At 43.6% G+C, this 18062-nt stretch overlaps 1 protein-coding gene across 2 annotated transcripts in view; it reads left to right on the top strand.

Moving 5' to 3' along the window:
* Positions 1-298: 298 nt before the first annotated feature.
* The window catches only part of FYB2 (FYN binding protein 2), a 133434-nt gene continuing 115670 nt past the window's right edge, over positions 299-18062 (top strand). For both annotated transcript variants that reach the window (XM_057542787.1, XM_057542785.1), the window contains exon 1: positions 299-414. In XM_057542787.1, the coding sequence (XP_057398770.1) occupies positions 406-414 (9 nt within the window). In that variant the 5' untranslated portion in view covers positions 299-405. The remainder of the gene's footprint in view (positions 415-18062) is intronic.

The following is an 18062-nucleotide window of genomic DNA, read 5'->3' as shown; positions in this document are numbered from 1 at the left end:
CCCCCGTTCCCCGGCTGCTCCCCCGAGCCTCGGGCACAGTGTGAACTCCCTGCAGGGTGACTGTCGGCCCAGCCTGGGGGAGAACAGTGGGGAGAGCCGCTTGCCGAGAAGGGCCAGAGTCTGCAGATCTTTGGTCGGAGAGTTGCCTCTCGACCCCGGCAGACGCCGGCCCTGCAAACTTGGCGGACGGAGGCCGGCGCGCGCCCCCGCCGCGGGCAAGAGCGCTCCAGCCGCCGCAGAGGGAGGAGCTGCCGCCCAGGTGGGGCAGGTGGGGAGCCTGGGCTCAGGTGTGTCCGTGGCGGCCGGGGGAAGCGATTGCTTCCTGGCCGGTGCGGGCGGAGCAAAACGGACTCTTGGCCCCGGGATCCAGACTCTGTCTCCCAGACTCTGCCTCGGTGGAAAGCCATGGAAGGGGTAAGTTGTGCGGGTTCAGCTGTGGGCTTTCTGTGGATCCTTTCTTGCCGGGTCCAGTTCCTCCTAGGAGAAAGCGTGGGGAGAGACTGCCTGTGCGCCCCGCCTCCCCATGGAGAGGAATAAACAGGACGTGTTAGTTGTGTCAGTGCCGCCCAGCTCACACCGGCCTGGCGGGGGATGGGGGGGTGGGGTGGGGGGGACGGAAGAGGGGCATGTACCCATCCTGCGCCACCTTGGAGGCTGAGGGCACAGAGGCGCTCAGGAGGGGTGGCGTGAGGGACCCTACCTCTAACCCTGCGAGCTGGGCTTCCAACCTCCCCTCCTCCCCCCTCCCCCGCCCCCAGCCTGGGTGTCAGTGAGTGTTGGCCTCTTTGTTTGCTTGCCCTTGGGGACTGTGCCGGTCCTCCGGAGATTCGTGGGCTTCCCTGGTCAGAGGGCAGGGCCGCGGGGGCTCTTCGGTGGCTTGTGACTTTCCTACCGGCTCTGCGTCTTATAAACTGTGTGGCCTGGGGCCAGTTAAGTGCATCTTCCTAAGCGTCTGGTTCCTCGCTGGTAGAATAGGATTACTACTAGAATAAATCGTTTGTGAGATGATTGGAGCTACTTGTAAAAAATAAAGATGACCTGTGGGGACGTGCCCAGCACAGAGCAGGTGGACTTTTCTTCTCCTTGGCTGGCCACGTGCTGTTTGCCTAGTTGGAGTTTCTCCGCCTGACTGACCATAGTTTCCTTTTCCCTTCTCTAATTCTCCATCCCCTCCCTTCCCCCCTTCAATAAGTCAGTTTCTTTCCAAGGGGGCGGGGCAGGGATGCGTTTCACCTCCATACCTTCTTTATTATACATTTGGAGTCAAGTCGTTTTCTCCTGTGAATCAGGAGGCTTCCTTCCCAGAGGTACATTGGGACAGAGGACCCACTTCAGCAGTCACCCATCAGGAGAAGCTCCCCTTTGTCCCAGGGCAGCGGACATGTGTCTCTCTGTGGCAGACCCTCCAGTCTAACTAGCTGAGTTTTGGAAAAGAGAGAGCAAAGGCACGCTGGTATGGCTTCCGTCTCCCCTCCTCTGAATTCTCTGTCCCCCTACCCTGCGGTTTAGCAACTTCTGAGAAGCTCCTCCTTGATGGAAAAATGGCAGGCTGAATAGATTTAGTGTGATTGTGAGAAAAAGAAACGGACTTATATTTTGCTCTCTCTGGTGTGCCAGGATATGCACTGGCATCCATTATTTCAGTTTACCTACATGACAACGCAGTGAGGTCAATGCCAATTGCCCCAGCTCTTATAGGGGGAGAACAGAATGTTGTCTGTTGCTCAATATCACACAGTAAGTAGCACAGGCTGCAATTTGTCAATAACAAATATTGAGTGCCAGCTGTAAGCGAGATATCACTAGCAAGGATGACAAGAAAACAGGTGGAATGTTAGGCAACTGAAGAGAAAAATGTACCAAAGGGCATGTTAGCTCATAACATTTTTATGGGAGAAGATAATGCAGTTATGGGATAAGCTGATGTGGTTATGCAACTTTTTCTGCTCAGAGAAAGAGGGAAAAAAAGATCAAAAGAGAAATATGGGTTACTTCTCATTTTAAAAGGAGGATTTGGTTTTTTTCTTAAGTCAATAAAATATCCATTCAATATGCATTACTAAGCACCTGCATTGTGTTGTCAGGCCTGTTTCAGGGGCTACAGATGCTGCAGTGACCCAGTCAAAAATGCCTGCCTTTATACAACTTATATTCTAGTGGCGAAGACAAACACACACACACACACACACACAGAGTGTATATATATATATATATATATATATATATATATATATATATATATATATATATATATATTAGGTCAAATGGCAGTGAATTCAACATAGAACCACAGCATAAGGAAGAGTTTAAGGATGGTGAGGCACCAAGCAGGAGAGGCTGCTATTTTAAATGGGATAGTTTCAAGAAAGGCATCAACGTAAGGTGCCTTTGAGCAGAATTTTGAAGCAAGTGAGGAAGATGGCCCTGTGGATCTCTTAGGGAAGAGTATTCTGCAGAGGGATAACAGCGAATGCAAAGGCCCTGGGGCAGAAGCTTGTCTGATGTGTTCAAGGGGCAGTAAAATGGCTGGAGAAGAGAAATCAAAGGAGAGAGTGGTCAGAGGTAGAGGTCAGGTCATGTAGGGTGCCGGAGGCCATTGTAGGAATTCCAGGTTTTCCTCTGAGTGAGACGGAGAGCACCTGAGTGTCATGAGTGGCAGAAGGGAATGATCCAACTTACTTTTTAAAAGGATCACCTGGCTATTGTTTACAAACTCGATGATAGAGCAGGATGAGAAGTTGGCTGACCAGTTAGGAGGCTCTTGCCCTAATTCAAGCAAGAGAGCACGGTGGCTCAATCCAGAATCTTAGCAGTAAAGGCGGCTAGAAATGGTCAGATTCTGGATATATATTAAAGGTAGATTCAACAGGATTAACTGAAGGATTGCACCAAAAAAATGTGAAAGAAAATGACTCCAAGGTGTGAAGCCTGAGCCCCTGGAAGAATGGAGTTGAGGTTGAATGAGATAATTTAAGGTAGAACAGGTTTGCAAGGAGATCAGGGGTCAGTTTTAGACATAGTAAGTTGTAGGTTGAGGGGCTCAGTAGGCAGTTGGATATTTGGGTTTAGAGCTCAAGGTAGAGGCCCAGGCAGTAAGTATGATTAAGAGAGTAGATTTTCATTGCTTAGCAAATACTGGGTGCATAGTAGTGTTTAGTATATGTTACCGTGGTGGTTTTCAAACTTGGCTACACATTCTCTGACATTCCTCCATAAAGAAGTGGAGTTTGTGTTCCCTTCCCTTGAATCTGGGCAGAATCATGACTGCTTTAGCCAATAGACTGCAACACATGTGACATTATGTGACTTCAGAGGCTGTGGCATAAAGGGCTATGCAGCTTCCATCTGGTTTGTGAGAACCCTCACTCTTGTAGCCCTCAGCCTCCACATAAGAGGTCTTTGGCGACACCTCAGGTAGGTGCTCTGGTTGAGCACCTAAGCCTAGCCTTCCAGCATTCCTGCAAGACAAGAACCAGGGCTCTGCAGACCAGCCCATCCACCAGTGAGATACCACTGGGTCAATTTCATCAACACCCTGTTGATGTGGAACAGAAGAGTCACCCAGCTGAGCCTTGCCCAAATTCCTATCCCACAAAATTGTGAGATATGGAAAAATGGTTATTGTTTCAGGCCACTCAGTTCTGAGGTGGTTTGTTTTGCATCAGTAGGTACAAGTATCCTTCATTCTTTTTGGTTATAAAAAAAACATATCATTCACCCCTATAGACATAAGGCTCCAGGGGGTTTCTATAAAAATATAGTTTATTATGTAGTTTAGCTACCCAAAGAGAGATTGATGAGCTTTTGTTTTTCTAAATCTGAGAGTGCAGTTCTACCCTAGTGCACTCCCTCAGCTGGGTAGCCCCTGAGTCTTGGCAAGAGAGAATCCCAGCACTTTTGAGCTGGGAATGCTAGTAAGCTTAGAAAATGGTACTTGAATTTTTGATGAATGAGCATTGGAGTTGGAGTTGAAAGATCCATATTTATGTTCATTTCTGCCTCTTAATAGTCAAGTGATTTGAGCCAGCCATTGAAAAATAAAATGTAGGACTTGGGAGATTTCTCAAAGACCAACCAGTCTAACAACTCCCATTTTAGAGATGGGAAACTTGGGACCCACGGGGGAAAGTGGACCCACACTTTGTAACTACTTGCCCACTGTGCCTCATACAGAGTGGATGCTCTTAAATGTTCTTGTTAATTCTGAGAGTAAACTCTGGGCAGCAGATGCCTACACTCTCCCCTTGCATTATTTGATAGAAATTCACCAAACATCTTCTCTGAATCAGGCCCTTGCTTAGAATTTCTGAGAGGGGGCCTATCATAGATGCCCTCTAGTTGTTCAGTTTTGCAGGGGAGAGTGTCAAGAAAACAGACAACTGCAGTATCAATGAAAAGTAGGATAAGGAAGAAAGGCTCAGGTTTCAACAGGAGCACCGAGAATAGGGGCCTAACCCAAAGTGCAACCATCCTGGGCGCATTGGAGGAGTTGGTATCTGAGTTGCACGTCAGAGATCTAGGTGGCACTTCATCAGGGAAGGAGGAAAGGAGGGGAGGAAAGCAGAGCATGGACAAAGGAGCAGAGCTGAGCAACATGGTGGGGTGAGAATCCGGGAAGGAAGGAGCTAGAATCAAATCCCAAGAAGTAAATAGGGACCAGAAAGCCCCTGAATGCAGATGTACTTCATCCTGGAGGCCAAGGGAGCCACTGAGGGACTGCACCTCCCAAATGGGACTAAACGTCCCCTGCAGTCTTCTCATGCTCTGATGTCCTGGGACTGCAGGACTTTCTTAAGGTCATATGTGGCTTATTTTTGACAGCATTTAGTCTAGAACCTGGGTTCTAAATGCCTGTGAGACCACTTAGCAAGCCCTCAAGAACAATTTCAGGGTTTTTTCCTGACTACTCTGATTTTTAAAAAAAACTTATTGAAGTATAGTCGATTTATAATGTTGTGTTAGTTTCTGCTGTACAGCAAAGTGATTCAGTTATACATATACATATATCCACTTTTTTTAAGATTCTTTTCCCATATAGGCCATTACAGAGTATTGAGTAGAGTTCCCTGTGCTATACAGTAGGTCCTTATTAGTTATCTATTTTATATATAGTCGTGCGTGTATGTCAGTCCCAGTCTCCCAATTTATCCCTCCCCATGCCTTATCCCCTGGTAATCATAAGTTTGTTTTCTACATCTATAACTCTATTTCTGTTTTGTAGATAAGTTCATTTGTACCCTTTTTTAAGATTCCACATATAAGTGATATCATATGATATTTGTCTTTCTCTGATCTTTAATAAATAGGTCATGAGACAGGGTAACATCTGAAAAAGGGGATGGGCCCGCTGAGAAGGATGTAGCCGTAAAAATGGTCTGTTGTCAACGAGCTTGTTATTGGGAGAGTGGAGTTCACTGGGGATTCAGATCAGATCGTCGGGGTGAGGCTTCTTGGGAGTTCCAAGAGAATATCTGAGAAGGGGACAAGGAAAGATCACCCAATTATTCACGATTCCTAAAGACTGGCCACCTCACCACTGTCTTTGCAGAGAAAATATGCTGCAGGGGCCTCTTGAACTGTGTTGCTTTGTCCTTGACCGTGAAACATTAAGTGGCCTGCACAGCTGCAGGGCTGATGTCCGGTCTTAACCAGCAGCTTGCACCCCAGATTTACCCAGTGTTACCTTGACATTGAGTCAAGCTTTCCCTTCCCCAAACTATGCACCTACATTTCTCCACTGGAGAGGTGGTTCTAATAGGCTAATCTGATCATGTCATGCCCCTGCTGAATCCCCTTCAGTTGTCCCCTGTTGCCTGTGCAGGTAGAGCCCAAGCCCCTTCACCTGGCTGACGAGGCCAAGGTGCTCCCACGCCAGCCTCCTGGCCCTGCACCCCTTGTGCTCCAGCCTGTTCTACCCCATGCACGCTCCTCTCTCCAGAATCCTGATTGTCATTTCATTAATACTCAGCTCAGGTATCACCTCCCTGAGAAGCCTTCCCTAGCCTCTGGCTCACAATTGGTCTTTCTCCACCTTGCAAGACCCAGCCCTTTGAACAGCCCCAGGTCTGGACTGTGAGATCCCAGAGGCAGCACAGCCTGGCACTTAAAAGCACAGACTCTGGGGCAGCCCATCTGGTTTCAGTTTCTGGCTCCACCATTTACTAGCTGTTCAGCTTTGAGCAAGTTACCTAATCTCCCTGTGCCCAGTTCTCATTTGTAAATGGGATCATAATAGCTACCGCTCAGCAGTCAACTGAGTTTTATATAAAGAGCTTAGGACAGCTCAATGAGCTCAAAGGGCAGGTAATTCTAAAAACTAAAATAGCAATACGGTACAGTCATAATAAATGGACCATTATGGGTTGAACTGTGTCCCCTCCCTGCAAATCCATATGTTGAGGTCTTAACCCCCGACTGCCTCAGAAGGTGACCTTATTTGGAAATAGGGTCTTTACAGAGGTCACGAAGTTAAAGTGAGGTCATTAGGGCAGGTCTAATCCAATATGACTGGTATCCTCATAAAAAGGAGGGATGTGGATATGGAGATACACACAGAGGGAGGACAACATGAAGATAAAAGGAGAACATCTTGTGAACATGAAGACGGCCATCTACAGGCCAGGGAGAAAGGCCTGGAACAGATCCTTCCCTCACAGCCCTCAGAAGGAACCAACCCTGCTGACACCTTGATTTTGGACTTCCAACCTCCAGAACTGTTGTTTGAGTCGCACAGTCTGGGGTACCTTTTTTATGGCAGGCCTAGCAAACTCTTACATGGACCTGACCAGGAAATTAAGAAAATTTATGTGAATACCCAATGCAGTGCCCTTCCTCCATCAACCTGGGAAGGATTTTGTACCATGTTGTTGTTCTGACTTCTCAAAAAAAGACAGCTGTGCTTAGCTCCTCAGAGAAGAAATCTGAGAAGTATTTCTTAGTACCCCGCTTTGGAAATAGAGTGACATGCTCTCAGGGCCAGTGGTCAGTGTTCCTTTCTGATCACTGGCTCTTGGGTTTGGTTTTCCTCGTCTGTGAAACTCTAAAATAGCAAGCTCTTGGGGTGATTTTTTTAAATTAATACTAATATTTTGTTAGGACATACTGAATACAGGCAAGTTACAGATAACATGCTTCAGCAATAATGAACAGTTTTGAATCATAATACTGGAAAAAGTTCAAGTTTTACTCCTTACCCGTCACTCTATTACTGTTTTCATCTTACCCATTTTACGGATAAGGCAGAATCAGGACTCAAACTCAGACATATTTGACTCAGGGTCCCTATTCTTGATCCCTGGTTTGGTTCCGTTTTAGAATGATCACAGTTAGTGGTTTATTGGACAGAGGTGTTTAGAAATGTTTCAAACAGAACGCCTGAATCTGAGTCTAGGTCTGCCATCCCAACCACTTGTTATGTGGCCTTGAACGAACCACTTAACTTCTCTGAGACTCAGTGTTCTTATCTGTGTGTCTAATGATACCTATTTGATAGTTTGTCCGCGAGGATTACACAGGATAATGTATGTGAAGGTACTGTTGTAAATAATAAAATTCCATACAAATATTCAGAATTGTTGATATCATTACAATTCCCCAACCAAAATTTGAGCAGAGAAGACAGTAGAATTCAAAGCACTTTCCGAGCCCTGCACTCTCCACTTTCTGTGAGCCAGCCAAGAGCTCATCTCAAAGATCAGTGTATGATCTCCGGTAAGAAAAAGGAAATCACACTTGGGAAAGGTGTTTAACAATTTGAAGCTGACATACAAAAACAAAGCAGCGTTGTCATTTAAACGTTTAAAGGATCAGGACAGAAGTGCCACCTTCCACGCCCTTAAAAACATCACCCCAAAGTCTCCTGTGTTTTGTTTTTCACCCAGCGCTGTTTCTGAGTACATGCTCTGGAGCTTTTCCCCAAGCTGTGGTACCCAGGAAAGGACACTGAATTGGGAGTCGGAGGACCGCTTTCTGAATTTAGTCTCTGCTGCTCCTGCCTGAGTGCGCTGAGACAAATGTTTCACCTCAGGGAGGCCTCAGTTTCCTCACTTACTAACAAGGATTAAAGGAATGAGGTGACATCTCGAAAAAAAGCAGCTAGCATCAAATATATCCATGCACTCTTAGTCTAACCTGCTAGTCCTTTTAAGCTGGGTGGTAAGACCTTAGGAAGAATTTAAGATGTTTCTGCCTCATTCTGATCTACATGTCATGGACAAGGGACCCTAATGCCTGGCTCTGTAATTCTCAGAAACAAATGAATTAACAGTAAGTGTGCTCTAACCAGCTCTGTGCTCTTAATTCCCCTTAGCGCCCACCCATGTGCCTTGCTTAGTGACTACTGTGTTGAACTATATTGCAGGAAGGAAGGAAGATAATATTGATGGAGGACCCACTCTGTGCCAATCCCTGCACTAAGTGCATTATTTCATTCAAGGTCACCAATCACCTGAGAGAAATATTATCCCCATTTTACAGATGAGGAAACAAAAGTTCTTTGGGGTTACATGGTTTTGCTATTGTCATTATTAACAATAGCAGCTAACAGTGAGCACATCTGTACATCAGTCATGACTCTGAGTGCTAGATATGTATTAACTCACAGCCACTCTAAGATAGGTACTGTCATTAGGGAGGTAGGCACTCCCTTTGAGAGACCCAGAGAGGTTGAACAGTTTGCTGAAGGTCACACAGCCAGTTGGTGGTGGCACTGGGATTCAAACCCAGAAGCTGCAGTTTTAAAGAACATGTTCTGTAAGAGTTCCTCTCTCCCAGAAACTCTAGGATAGTGGTATCAGGCTGTCAAAGGTACAGAGCTAGCTGAAAAAGAGGAGGTATCCGAGCACACCAATGCCATGAAACCCTAGGACACAAATAGCCTCAGTCTCTGCTTGGAAAAACAAAAGCAGTTTTGACCATATACTACCCCCAGGGAAAATGGCGTAGTCAAAACATTCTTACCGTTCCTCAAGCCTCTCTTTCAGAAGACATCTCTTCATAGCATGCATTCACAATGAAAAACAGTAAGAAATCTCCCAGCAGAAAAACAGAACCTGGTAAACGCCCTTCATCTGAAAAGTCGTTTCCAAATATATCTGTAACTGTTTTGAGTACTTTCCAATTAACTCCTTCAACAGGCGAAGGCATTCATCTTTGCCTCACGGGCTATAAATCTCCCATATCTTTACTAGTGCTGAAGAGAGATTTCTATTGACTTTTAGCTTCACAAGACTGATTTAGGAGAGAATATTCAACTTTCAGACTTACTGTCGGGATGTTTCCTGTTTTCTCCTCCAACCCAGGAGTGCAGTGTGGACCTGGGGGCGGTAAGGGATGAGAAGGAATCCCATTATTGCCTTTCCATGCTACCAGCACTGATGGAGAGAGGGCTGCGTCCACCCAGATGAGGCAGCGTGGTGCAGGTTAGGAGCCTGGGCAGGGTTCCAGAGGCTGAAGGTTAAGCTGTACCCCTTGGGACATTAACTCCATGGACCTCAGTGTTTAAAACCTGAAATGTTGGAATAATATCTGAATCTATCTTATTAAAATGGTGCAAAGATTTACATGGAATGTCTTTCTCTGCTTCAATTCTCCCACCCAAAATGTTAAGAAAAGTGTTGTTTTGAGAAACAGTCTTGGCCTTGGCAGGAAATCTATGTGACTTTGGGCAAGTCTTCAGAATCTTCATCTATAACACAATAGGTTGAATCAGAATCTTCAGTTACCACTTTGAGTGCTGACATTCAAAGATTTTATACCTAACATCAAGGGAAAATTTCTGGTTCGTGGGGAGGTTAAGAGGATTAGTGATGGTTATTTTATTCATTGGTAAACCCACTGTTTTACCAAGTAGAATATGAAACAACAACTTACACATTAACGTCTCCACGTTTCTTTTTGCTTCTCTGGCTAATGATCTCCAAATGTAGGATCGTAGTCAATACTGAGCATCTAATAGCTTCAAGTCAAACATTTGGTTCAAATTCTAGCTCCATGACTTTCAAGCCATGTGTTGAGAGGGTGACATCACTAGATGGTAGGTCCCTCAGTGAGGTTGAGGAGCAGAGTCATTTCCAACTCATATCGGACATGTAGTGTGTGTGTGTGTGTGTGTGTGTGTGTGTGTGTGTGTGTATGTGTATGTGTGTGTGTGTGTGTGTGTGTGTGTGAGAGAGAGAGAGAAAGAGAGCGAGAGCGAGCGAGCGAGCCTGACCTTTAGGTTAAGCCACTGAGATTGAGCAGTTGCTTGGTTACAATAAAACCTCTCCTATCCTAACCACTGTATGCCCCTAAGTTTTATTTCAGAGCATGTATAGTAGTTTCCTGTTGCTGCTGTAACAAATTACCACAAACTTGGTGGCTTAAAGTACCACAAATTCATTCTCTTACGGTTCTGGAGGTCATAGGTTTAAAGTGGGTCTGCGGGGCTGCATTTCTTCTGGAGGCTCTCGGGAAGAGTCTATTTCCTTGCCTTTTTCAGCCTAGAAACTACCCACATGGTCTATGGGCACTTTCGCTTCAAACCGGCAGCAGAGTATCTTCTCTATGACCTCTGCTTCCGTCTTCATATCTTCTATGACTTTCCTCCCTTCCTCTTATAAAGGCCCTTATAATTATATTAAGCCCACCTGGATAATCCAGGATAATTTCCCCATCTCAAGATCTTTAACTCAATCACATTTCTAAGTCCTCTTTTACCATGTAAGATGACATATTCACAGGTTCTGAGGATTAGGGCATGGATATCTTTGGGAGGGGACATTATTCAGCCTACCACAGTCCTAGCCTATCCTGACCATATTCACCCCAAAGTTGTTGTGTTTTTTTTTTTTTTTTCAGAGCATGGGTCACAGCTTTTTTTTTTAAGTGTAAATATCCATTTAATTTCTCCCACTCTAGATTGTAAATTCCATTAGGAAGAGGCAGTGCCTACTTCTTGTTCACGGTTCTCTCTCCTGATGGTTTAAATGATTAAATAACAACAATAATGACAACAGATAGCGTTTTGGAGTCTAAGCACTGTGTCTAGCTCTTCCTTTGAATAATATAATTCAATCTGCACAGGGATCTGGCAAGGAAGAGTAACATTACTGCTCCTGTTTTCAGGTGGGGAGAATAAGCCTCAGTGAGTTTAAGTAACTAGACCCCAAAGCCACACAACTGTTAAGTTGATCCAGGAGTTGAACGCAAATCTGTCCCAGAGATCTTTCATTTAACAGACAAGGTGCTGAGGGACCACAAAATCAAACACAATTTATACCTTCCTCAAATTGCTCAGAGTTTAATAGGGAAGATGTATATAAATAACAATTATAATACAGTGTGACAATTATAACAATGTGAACAATGACACTATGTTCAAGTAACTGAGGGAGCAGAGAGAGAGAATCTTTTAACTAGACCTGGGTAAGGTAGAAAAGCCTTTCCCAAGGGAGGTAATTTCTGATTTGGGTTTTAAAAGATGAAAAGCACTCACCAAGCAATGGGGGATGGGAAAGGGAAAGGCATTCCAGGCATAGGGAATAGCATATACGCAGGAACTGAGGCAGAAAATGGCATGGCGTGTTTGGGTACAAAGGGACAGTGGCATAAGGAAAACTTGGGCACTTGTGTGCCTCTGCTGAGGACTGCATCCTCTACACAGCAATGGACAAGTACTAGGGTGAAGAGTGTGTGTGTGGGCCGACAGCAAGGATAGAACAGATTCTGAATTACCTAAGTCCTTTTCCCCTTCCTCAAGTTGCTTATGAGCCAGCGGGTATGTGGTTAGGGAACTGCTCAGTTTCAAAGTTTCAGATAGAGCTTCATAGAATCATTATATTGAGTCCTGCTTTAAGCCATTCTCCCTCTTTTTACCCCACCCCTCCATGAGGTTTATTCATCTATTCATTAATTTAGTATGTATTTTTGAGTATCTACCACGTGGTAGCTGCCTTGTTGAACACTGAAATACCAAGCTAATTGCTTCTCCCCTTTGGTAAGCCAATTCCAAGGGTTAACTGCTCTTTCTATCTGGAAAATCCTTTTGTGTCAGATCTATGGCATTTATACATGTTTAAAGATAATGTCTTAAATCTGTGTTGCATTCCGTATATTTTTTATTTTATTCAAAGTGTCCTCATAATTCATTGCATTTGATATTTATAAGGACTTTGTGAGGTAGACAGGACAAATACAATTATTTACATTTTAAGTATTACAAAAAAAGAATGAGATTTTATATCTTCAATTGGTCAGTATGTGTTTTAGCTAACTTCCTCAAGCCATGGTAAGTGCTGTGAGAAATAATTTCTATATGGTTGAATAAGGTTGTGGTTAATAAAGTTCTTGTATGCATGTTCCTTTAGTCAACATAAATTCATTAACTGTTTACTGTGTGATCAGCCTCAAGTTAGACTCGGGGATTTCTAATCCTTACCACGAACTTTCAAAAGCAAGGTATCCTATTCTATAGATGAGCAAATTGAGGCTCTGAGAAACTAAATGACTTCTCAAAGATCACACAGTGACATAGATATTCACCCCCGGGCTGATTCCAATATTATTTCTATATTCAATTTGGCCTCAATGAGTCAAAAGCTTACACATTCTTCACAAGGACCCAAGGAGATACACCTTAAAAATCAGTTAGATCACTTCTCTCCTAATTCTCACATTTCTTCTCTCGAAGTTAGGCAATTGCCAATGGTTATTTTTTGTTTGCCAGCATCATCTGTTATTAAAGCCTTATTATTTCCTCTGGTCACTTAACACAAAGAAAAATCTCAGTTAATGTACCACTAAGCCATACAGTCTCCTCATTTTGCCCTTCAATTATTTTGCCTGTTTACCTCAAGCTAGTATCTCTGAGCTAAGTGACAAAGTCTGACCCAGCACCCATGAGATCAGTACAAGGCCATCTCCGTCTAGTTGCCTTGTCATTTTCTTTTCTTGCTTGGGGCCCCTTTGGTATTTCTAGATTTAGCTTCCAGTAAACAAGAGAAGCCTTCAGGAGGGAGTGCAAATGTAGATTGAGCCTAAGTAAAGCCAAACTGAATGTCTGAAAGGTGGGTCCCGTGTTGCCGTCCATTATTCTGAACTAGCTTTGTTGGCTGGGTTGGGGCACAGGTGGGGAATGGAGAAGGATACAGAAGTTTCACAAAATGAGTAGAACCAAGGGGTAAAATCCATGGATACTTCAGGTCAGTGAATGCAGAAGAAGAGGGGGGTCGAAATGGAAGCATTTCTGTTATTGGAAACCAAAATGCCACCAATTAGAATGGATACAATTTTTCCATCTGAAATCATCAGGCCAATTAATTCTGTACATATTGCCTAAGCATGTGCTCTTTGACACGGACAATCATTTCATCATTGTCAAAATCACCACAATAATCATGATCATCAACATCATCGTCTTCCTCCTCCTCCTGTTCATAATCATCATTCTTTTTATCCATATTACAGCTCTTCTCATCAAAATGTCATTACTGGAGGCCTCCTTTGTGCCAGGCACTGGGCCAGTGTTGATGTCCATGGCAGTTCTATGATGTGAATAGTTGAATCTCCAATTTACTAATCTGGAAATAGGGAACAGAGAACAGAAATAGTTTTTTCAAGGTGACAGAGCCAGAATTCATACAGATAGGGTTTTGTGTTTTTTTTTTAACATCTTTATTGGAGTATAATTGCTTTACAATGGTGTGTTAGTTTCTGCTTTATAACAAAGTGAATCAGTTATACATATACATATGTTCCCATATCCCTTCCCTCTTGCATATCCCTCCCTCCCACCCTCCCTATCCCACCCCTCTAGGTGGTCACAAAGCACAGAGCTGATCTCCCTGTGCTATGCGGCTGCTTCCCACTAGCTATCTGTTTTACGTTTGGTAGTGTATATATGTCCATGCCACTCTCTCACTTTGTCACAGCTTACCCTTCCCGCTCCCTATATCCTCAAGTCCATTCTCTAGTAGGTCTGTGTCTTTATTCCCGTCTTACCCCTAGGTTCTTCATGACCTTTGTTTTTCTTTCTTAGATTCCATATATATGTGTTAGCATACGGTATTTGTTTTTCTCTTTCTGACTTACTTCGCTCTGTATGACAGACTCTAGGTCCATCCACCTCACTACAGATAACTCCATTTCGTTTCGTTTTATGGCTGAGTAATATTCCATTGTATATATGTGCCACATCTTCTTCATCCATTCATCTGTTGATGGACACTTAGGTTGCTTCCATGTTCTGGCTATTGTAAATAGAGCTGCAATGAACATTTTGGTACATGACTCTTTTTGAATTGTGGTTTTCTCAGGGTATATGCCCAGTAGTGGGATTGCTGGGTCGTATGGTAGTTCTATCTGTAGTTTTTTAAGGAACCTCCATACTGTTCTCCTTAGTGGCTGTATCAATAGGGTTTTAACCTAAGACTTTCAACTCCAAACAAAGCCCACATGCTTAATCCTATTGCTGTACTTACAGTAGCTCTTAGTCTAGGAAGGAAGGGGAAATGTAAAAGACAATAACTATGTAATCAACACTGCAACTGAGAGAAGCACAGGGTTTCCGGGAGCAGAGAGGAGTCAGTACCTCTCACTGCATACTTGATGGATGGCTTCCTCAGGGAGTTACAACTGAGCCGAGTCAAGCAGTGCACACATTTCAGACAAGAAAAAAGGAGAAGAACATTCTAGACAGAGGGTGAAGTGTGTGTGAAAGTATGGGGGCATTCATTCCTTCACTAAATATTTACTGTCTTCTCTGCTCCAGGCACTATGTTAGGAAAACCAAGGGTGAATAAGAAAGTGAGAAATATATCCAGTGCAATGGATGCCCTAGAGAAGATAAGTCTGGAAGCTTCAAGAACAAAAAGAATTTAGAGGGGGAAATGAGAGGAAAACAAGCTGTTGATAATATCCTGTATTATGATTTATCGTGCCTTTTCACATGCCTAGAACACAACCTACTCCATAATAGGCATTTGACTAGTTAATGAACGACTGAATGAATTATCTCTCTTGACCTTTAACACAATCCATTTGCTTATAATTAGTCCCACGAGGACAGAGAACATTTGTTCACCACGATCACCACTTGTATCTGCAGGGGAGCCAATGAGTTGCAGGTCTCCAGAGGACACTGTCTACAGGGTAGTCTGTGTGAATGGTCTGTGTGATCACAATGTGACAAGTGCCCCTGGGGATGTGCGGCTTGGAAACTTGGGTTCACATCTGCTCCAGGGGATTCATGTTTGTTGATTGAATAAGCTAACGAATGAAGAAGGCAGGAAGGAATGCTCAACAGAGATTAGTGTTATTCAGCCTCTTAGTCATGAAAGAGGCATTAGTTAACTCTCATGCTGTAAATCAGCATGTCTATTTCACAGATGGGGAAGAGGTATAAAGGGCCTCCCTCAAAACACACATCTAGGGAGAAGAGCCAAAAGAGGAACCCAGGCCTCCTCTAGTCAATGCTTTTCTACTACAGTAGTAGCCGTTTCTCCATAAATCCATCAGTTCATGGTTTCTTCCAAGGGGCCAAGGTTGCCTCTTTCCTAGGAAACGGCTGGGTTGCAGAGTTTGTCCCTGGTCCCACACAGCTGGCACCCTCCCAAGGGGAAGGAAATTGAGAGCTGGTGCCGGGAGCCTGTGTCAGGGATCAGTGCGTAAGTAAAATTGCTGCTGCAAACCTCTCACAAGAGGCTTTGACTTCACTACTTCTTTGAGTAAAGATCCCGAGGTTCAGTGAGTGGATTAGCAGGATACGTATTCAGAAAGTACAAAGATTGCTGAGCATCAGTTTTGGATGAAGTAATCTTGTCCCAGATAAAGGGCCTGGCAGACACTCTTCAGTTGCATTTCTTGACTGTTTTCAGACAAAAATTAAGGCTGCAGTAGTGTCTTAGAAAGAGCTGGGGATGGAGGTCCCAAGGTCTAGGGTTGGCCATTTCTTAGCTCTTTGATCTTAGGCAAGTAACTTGGTCCCTCCAGTTTAGTCTCTTCATCTGTAAAAGGAAGTTAACCACTTCTCCATGGCAGCGTTGAGTAAACAATACAGTGTAAGAAAAGGGTCTAACCCAATGCAGTAGAATGAAAGAGCTTGAGTTTTGGAATCAGACGTGATTTTTAAATTCAAATTTACCTCTTAATAATGATGCAAACTTCGACAACACCAGTAATAATAATAACAATAATAATAATAGCTAGAATTTATAGAAAACATGCTATGCACCAGGCCCCATGCTAAACACTTAACAAGGATTGTCTAAATTAATAGGCAACAGTAGAGTAAACACTATTATTGTTTCCGTTTTACTCATGAGAACTGAGGTGATAAAGGTAAAGTTGGACATCACCTTGCTGAGAGTGAAAGGGCAGGATCTAAACACACGAAGTCCACAACATGGCTTTTTTAAATTGAAGTATAGTTGATTTACAATATTATGTTAGTTTCAGGTATACAGCTTAGTGATTCTTTTTTTTATGCAAACTGTATTCCATGATAGGTTATTATAAGATGTTGGGTATAATTCCCTGTGCTATACAGTAAATCCTTGTTGCTTGTATATTTTAAGTATAGTAGTTTGTATCTATTAATCCCATACTCCTAATTTATCCCTCACTCCTCTCTCTCCCCTTTGGTAATCATAAGTGTATTTCTATGTCTGTGAGTTTGTTTATTATTTTTTTTTAATAAATATTTTAATTAATTAATTAATTAATTTTATTTTTGGCTGTGTGGGGTCTTCGTTTCTGTGTGAGGGCTTTCTCTAGTTGTGGCAAGAGGGGGCCACTCTTCATCGCGGTGCACGGGCCTCTCACTATCGCGGCCTCTCCTGTTGCGGAGCACAGGCTCCAGACGCGCAGGCTCAGTAGTTGTGGCTCACGGGCCCAGTTGCTCCGCGGCATGTGGGATCTTCCCAGACCAGGGCTCGAACCCGTGTCCCCTGCATTGGCAGGCAGATTCTCAACCACTGCGCCACCAGGGAAGCCCTGTTTATGTTTTGAATATGGATTCATTTGTATTTTTTTTTAGATTCCACATATAAGTGATATACTATTTGTTGTTCTCTGTCTGACTTACTTCACTTAGTGTGATAATCTCTAGGTCCATCCATGTTGCTGCAAATGGCAATATCTCATTCTTTTTTGTGGCTGAGTAATATTCCATTGTATATATGTACCACATCTTCTTAAGCCAATTGTATGTTGATGGACACTTGGGTAGTTTCTATGTCTTGACCATTATAAACAGTGCTGCTATGAACACTGAGGTGCATGTATCTTTTCAAATTAGAGTTTTCATCTATTCCGGATATATGCCCAGGAGTGGGACTGCAGGATCATATGGCAACTCTATTTTTAGTTTCTTAAGGAAACTCCATACTGTTCTCCATAGTGGCTGCACCAATTTACTTTCCCACCAACAGTGTACGAGGGTTCCCTTTTCTTCACACACTCTCCAGCATTTATTTGTAGACTTTTTGATGATGGCCATTCTGACTGGTGTGAGGTGATACCTCACTGTGGTTTTGATTTGCATCTCTCTAATAATTAGCGATCACAACATGGTTTTTAATCTCTAAGCTGAACTGTTGTCTCTCTCCAAACCTCAGTTTTCTTATCTTTAAAATGGGGATAATAACACCTGCCCAGCCTGGTTGGTAGGAGGTTATATCTGGAAAGCACCTGTTGCGGGCGTCCACACAGCTTAGTGTGTGGTATGGTGGTGGGGCCATGGTGGTAGAGGTGGTGGAGGGGATGGTGATACCCATGGGGATTATTGGCACTGCAAATCTTCAAGGTGACTTCTATGGCTATTATTGGAGAGAGAAGATACTGAATAGACAGAAAAGGAGATAGGAGCTGCTTTCTCTTCTTTAGAAAACAAAAACAAAACAAAAACATCAAACACCTGTAAAATCTGTTCCCTGTTGCATTTAGAATGATGTCTTTGATTTCTTTTACTGTTTCTTCATGCAGCTGGGACTCTAATTTGAAAAGCAAACCTAAGAAATTAAAATGGCCTCATTGGCTAAGGAGTTTATATCACACGCTGTAGGGTCAAAGCAATAAAGTGGCTCAAA

The sequence above is a fragment of the Balaenoptera acutorostrata genome, chromosome 1, assembly GCF_949987535.1.
Source record: "Balaenoptera acutorostrata chromosome 1, mBalAcu1.1, whole genome shotgun sequence".
Lineage (NCBI taxonomy): Eukaryota > Metazoa > Chordata > Mammalia > Artiodactyla > Balaenopteridae > Balaenoptera > Balaenoptera acutorostrata.
Note: the sequence above shows the minus strand (reverse complement) of the source record. Positions and strands in the feature narration are given on the sequence as shown.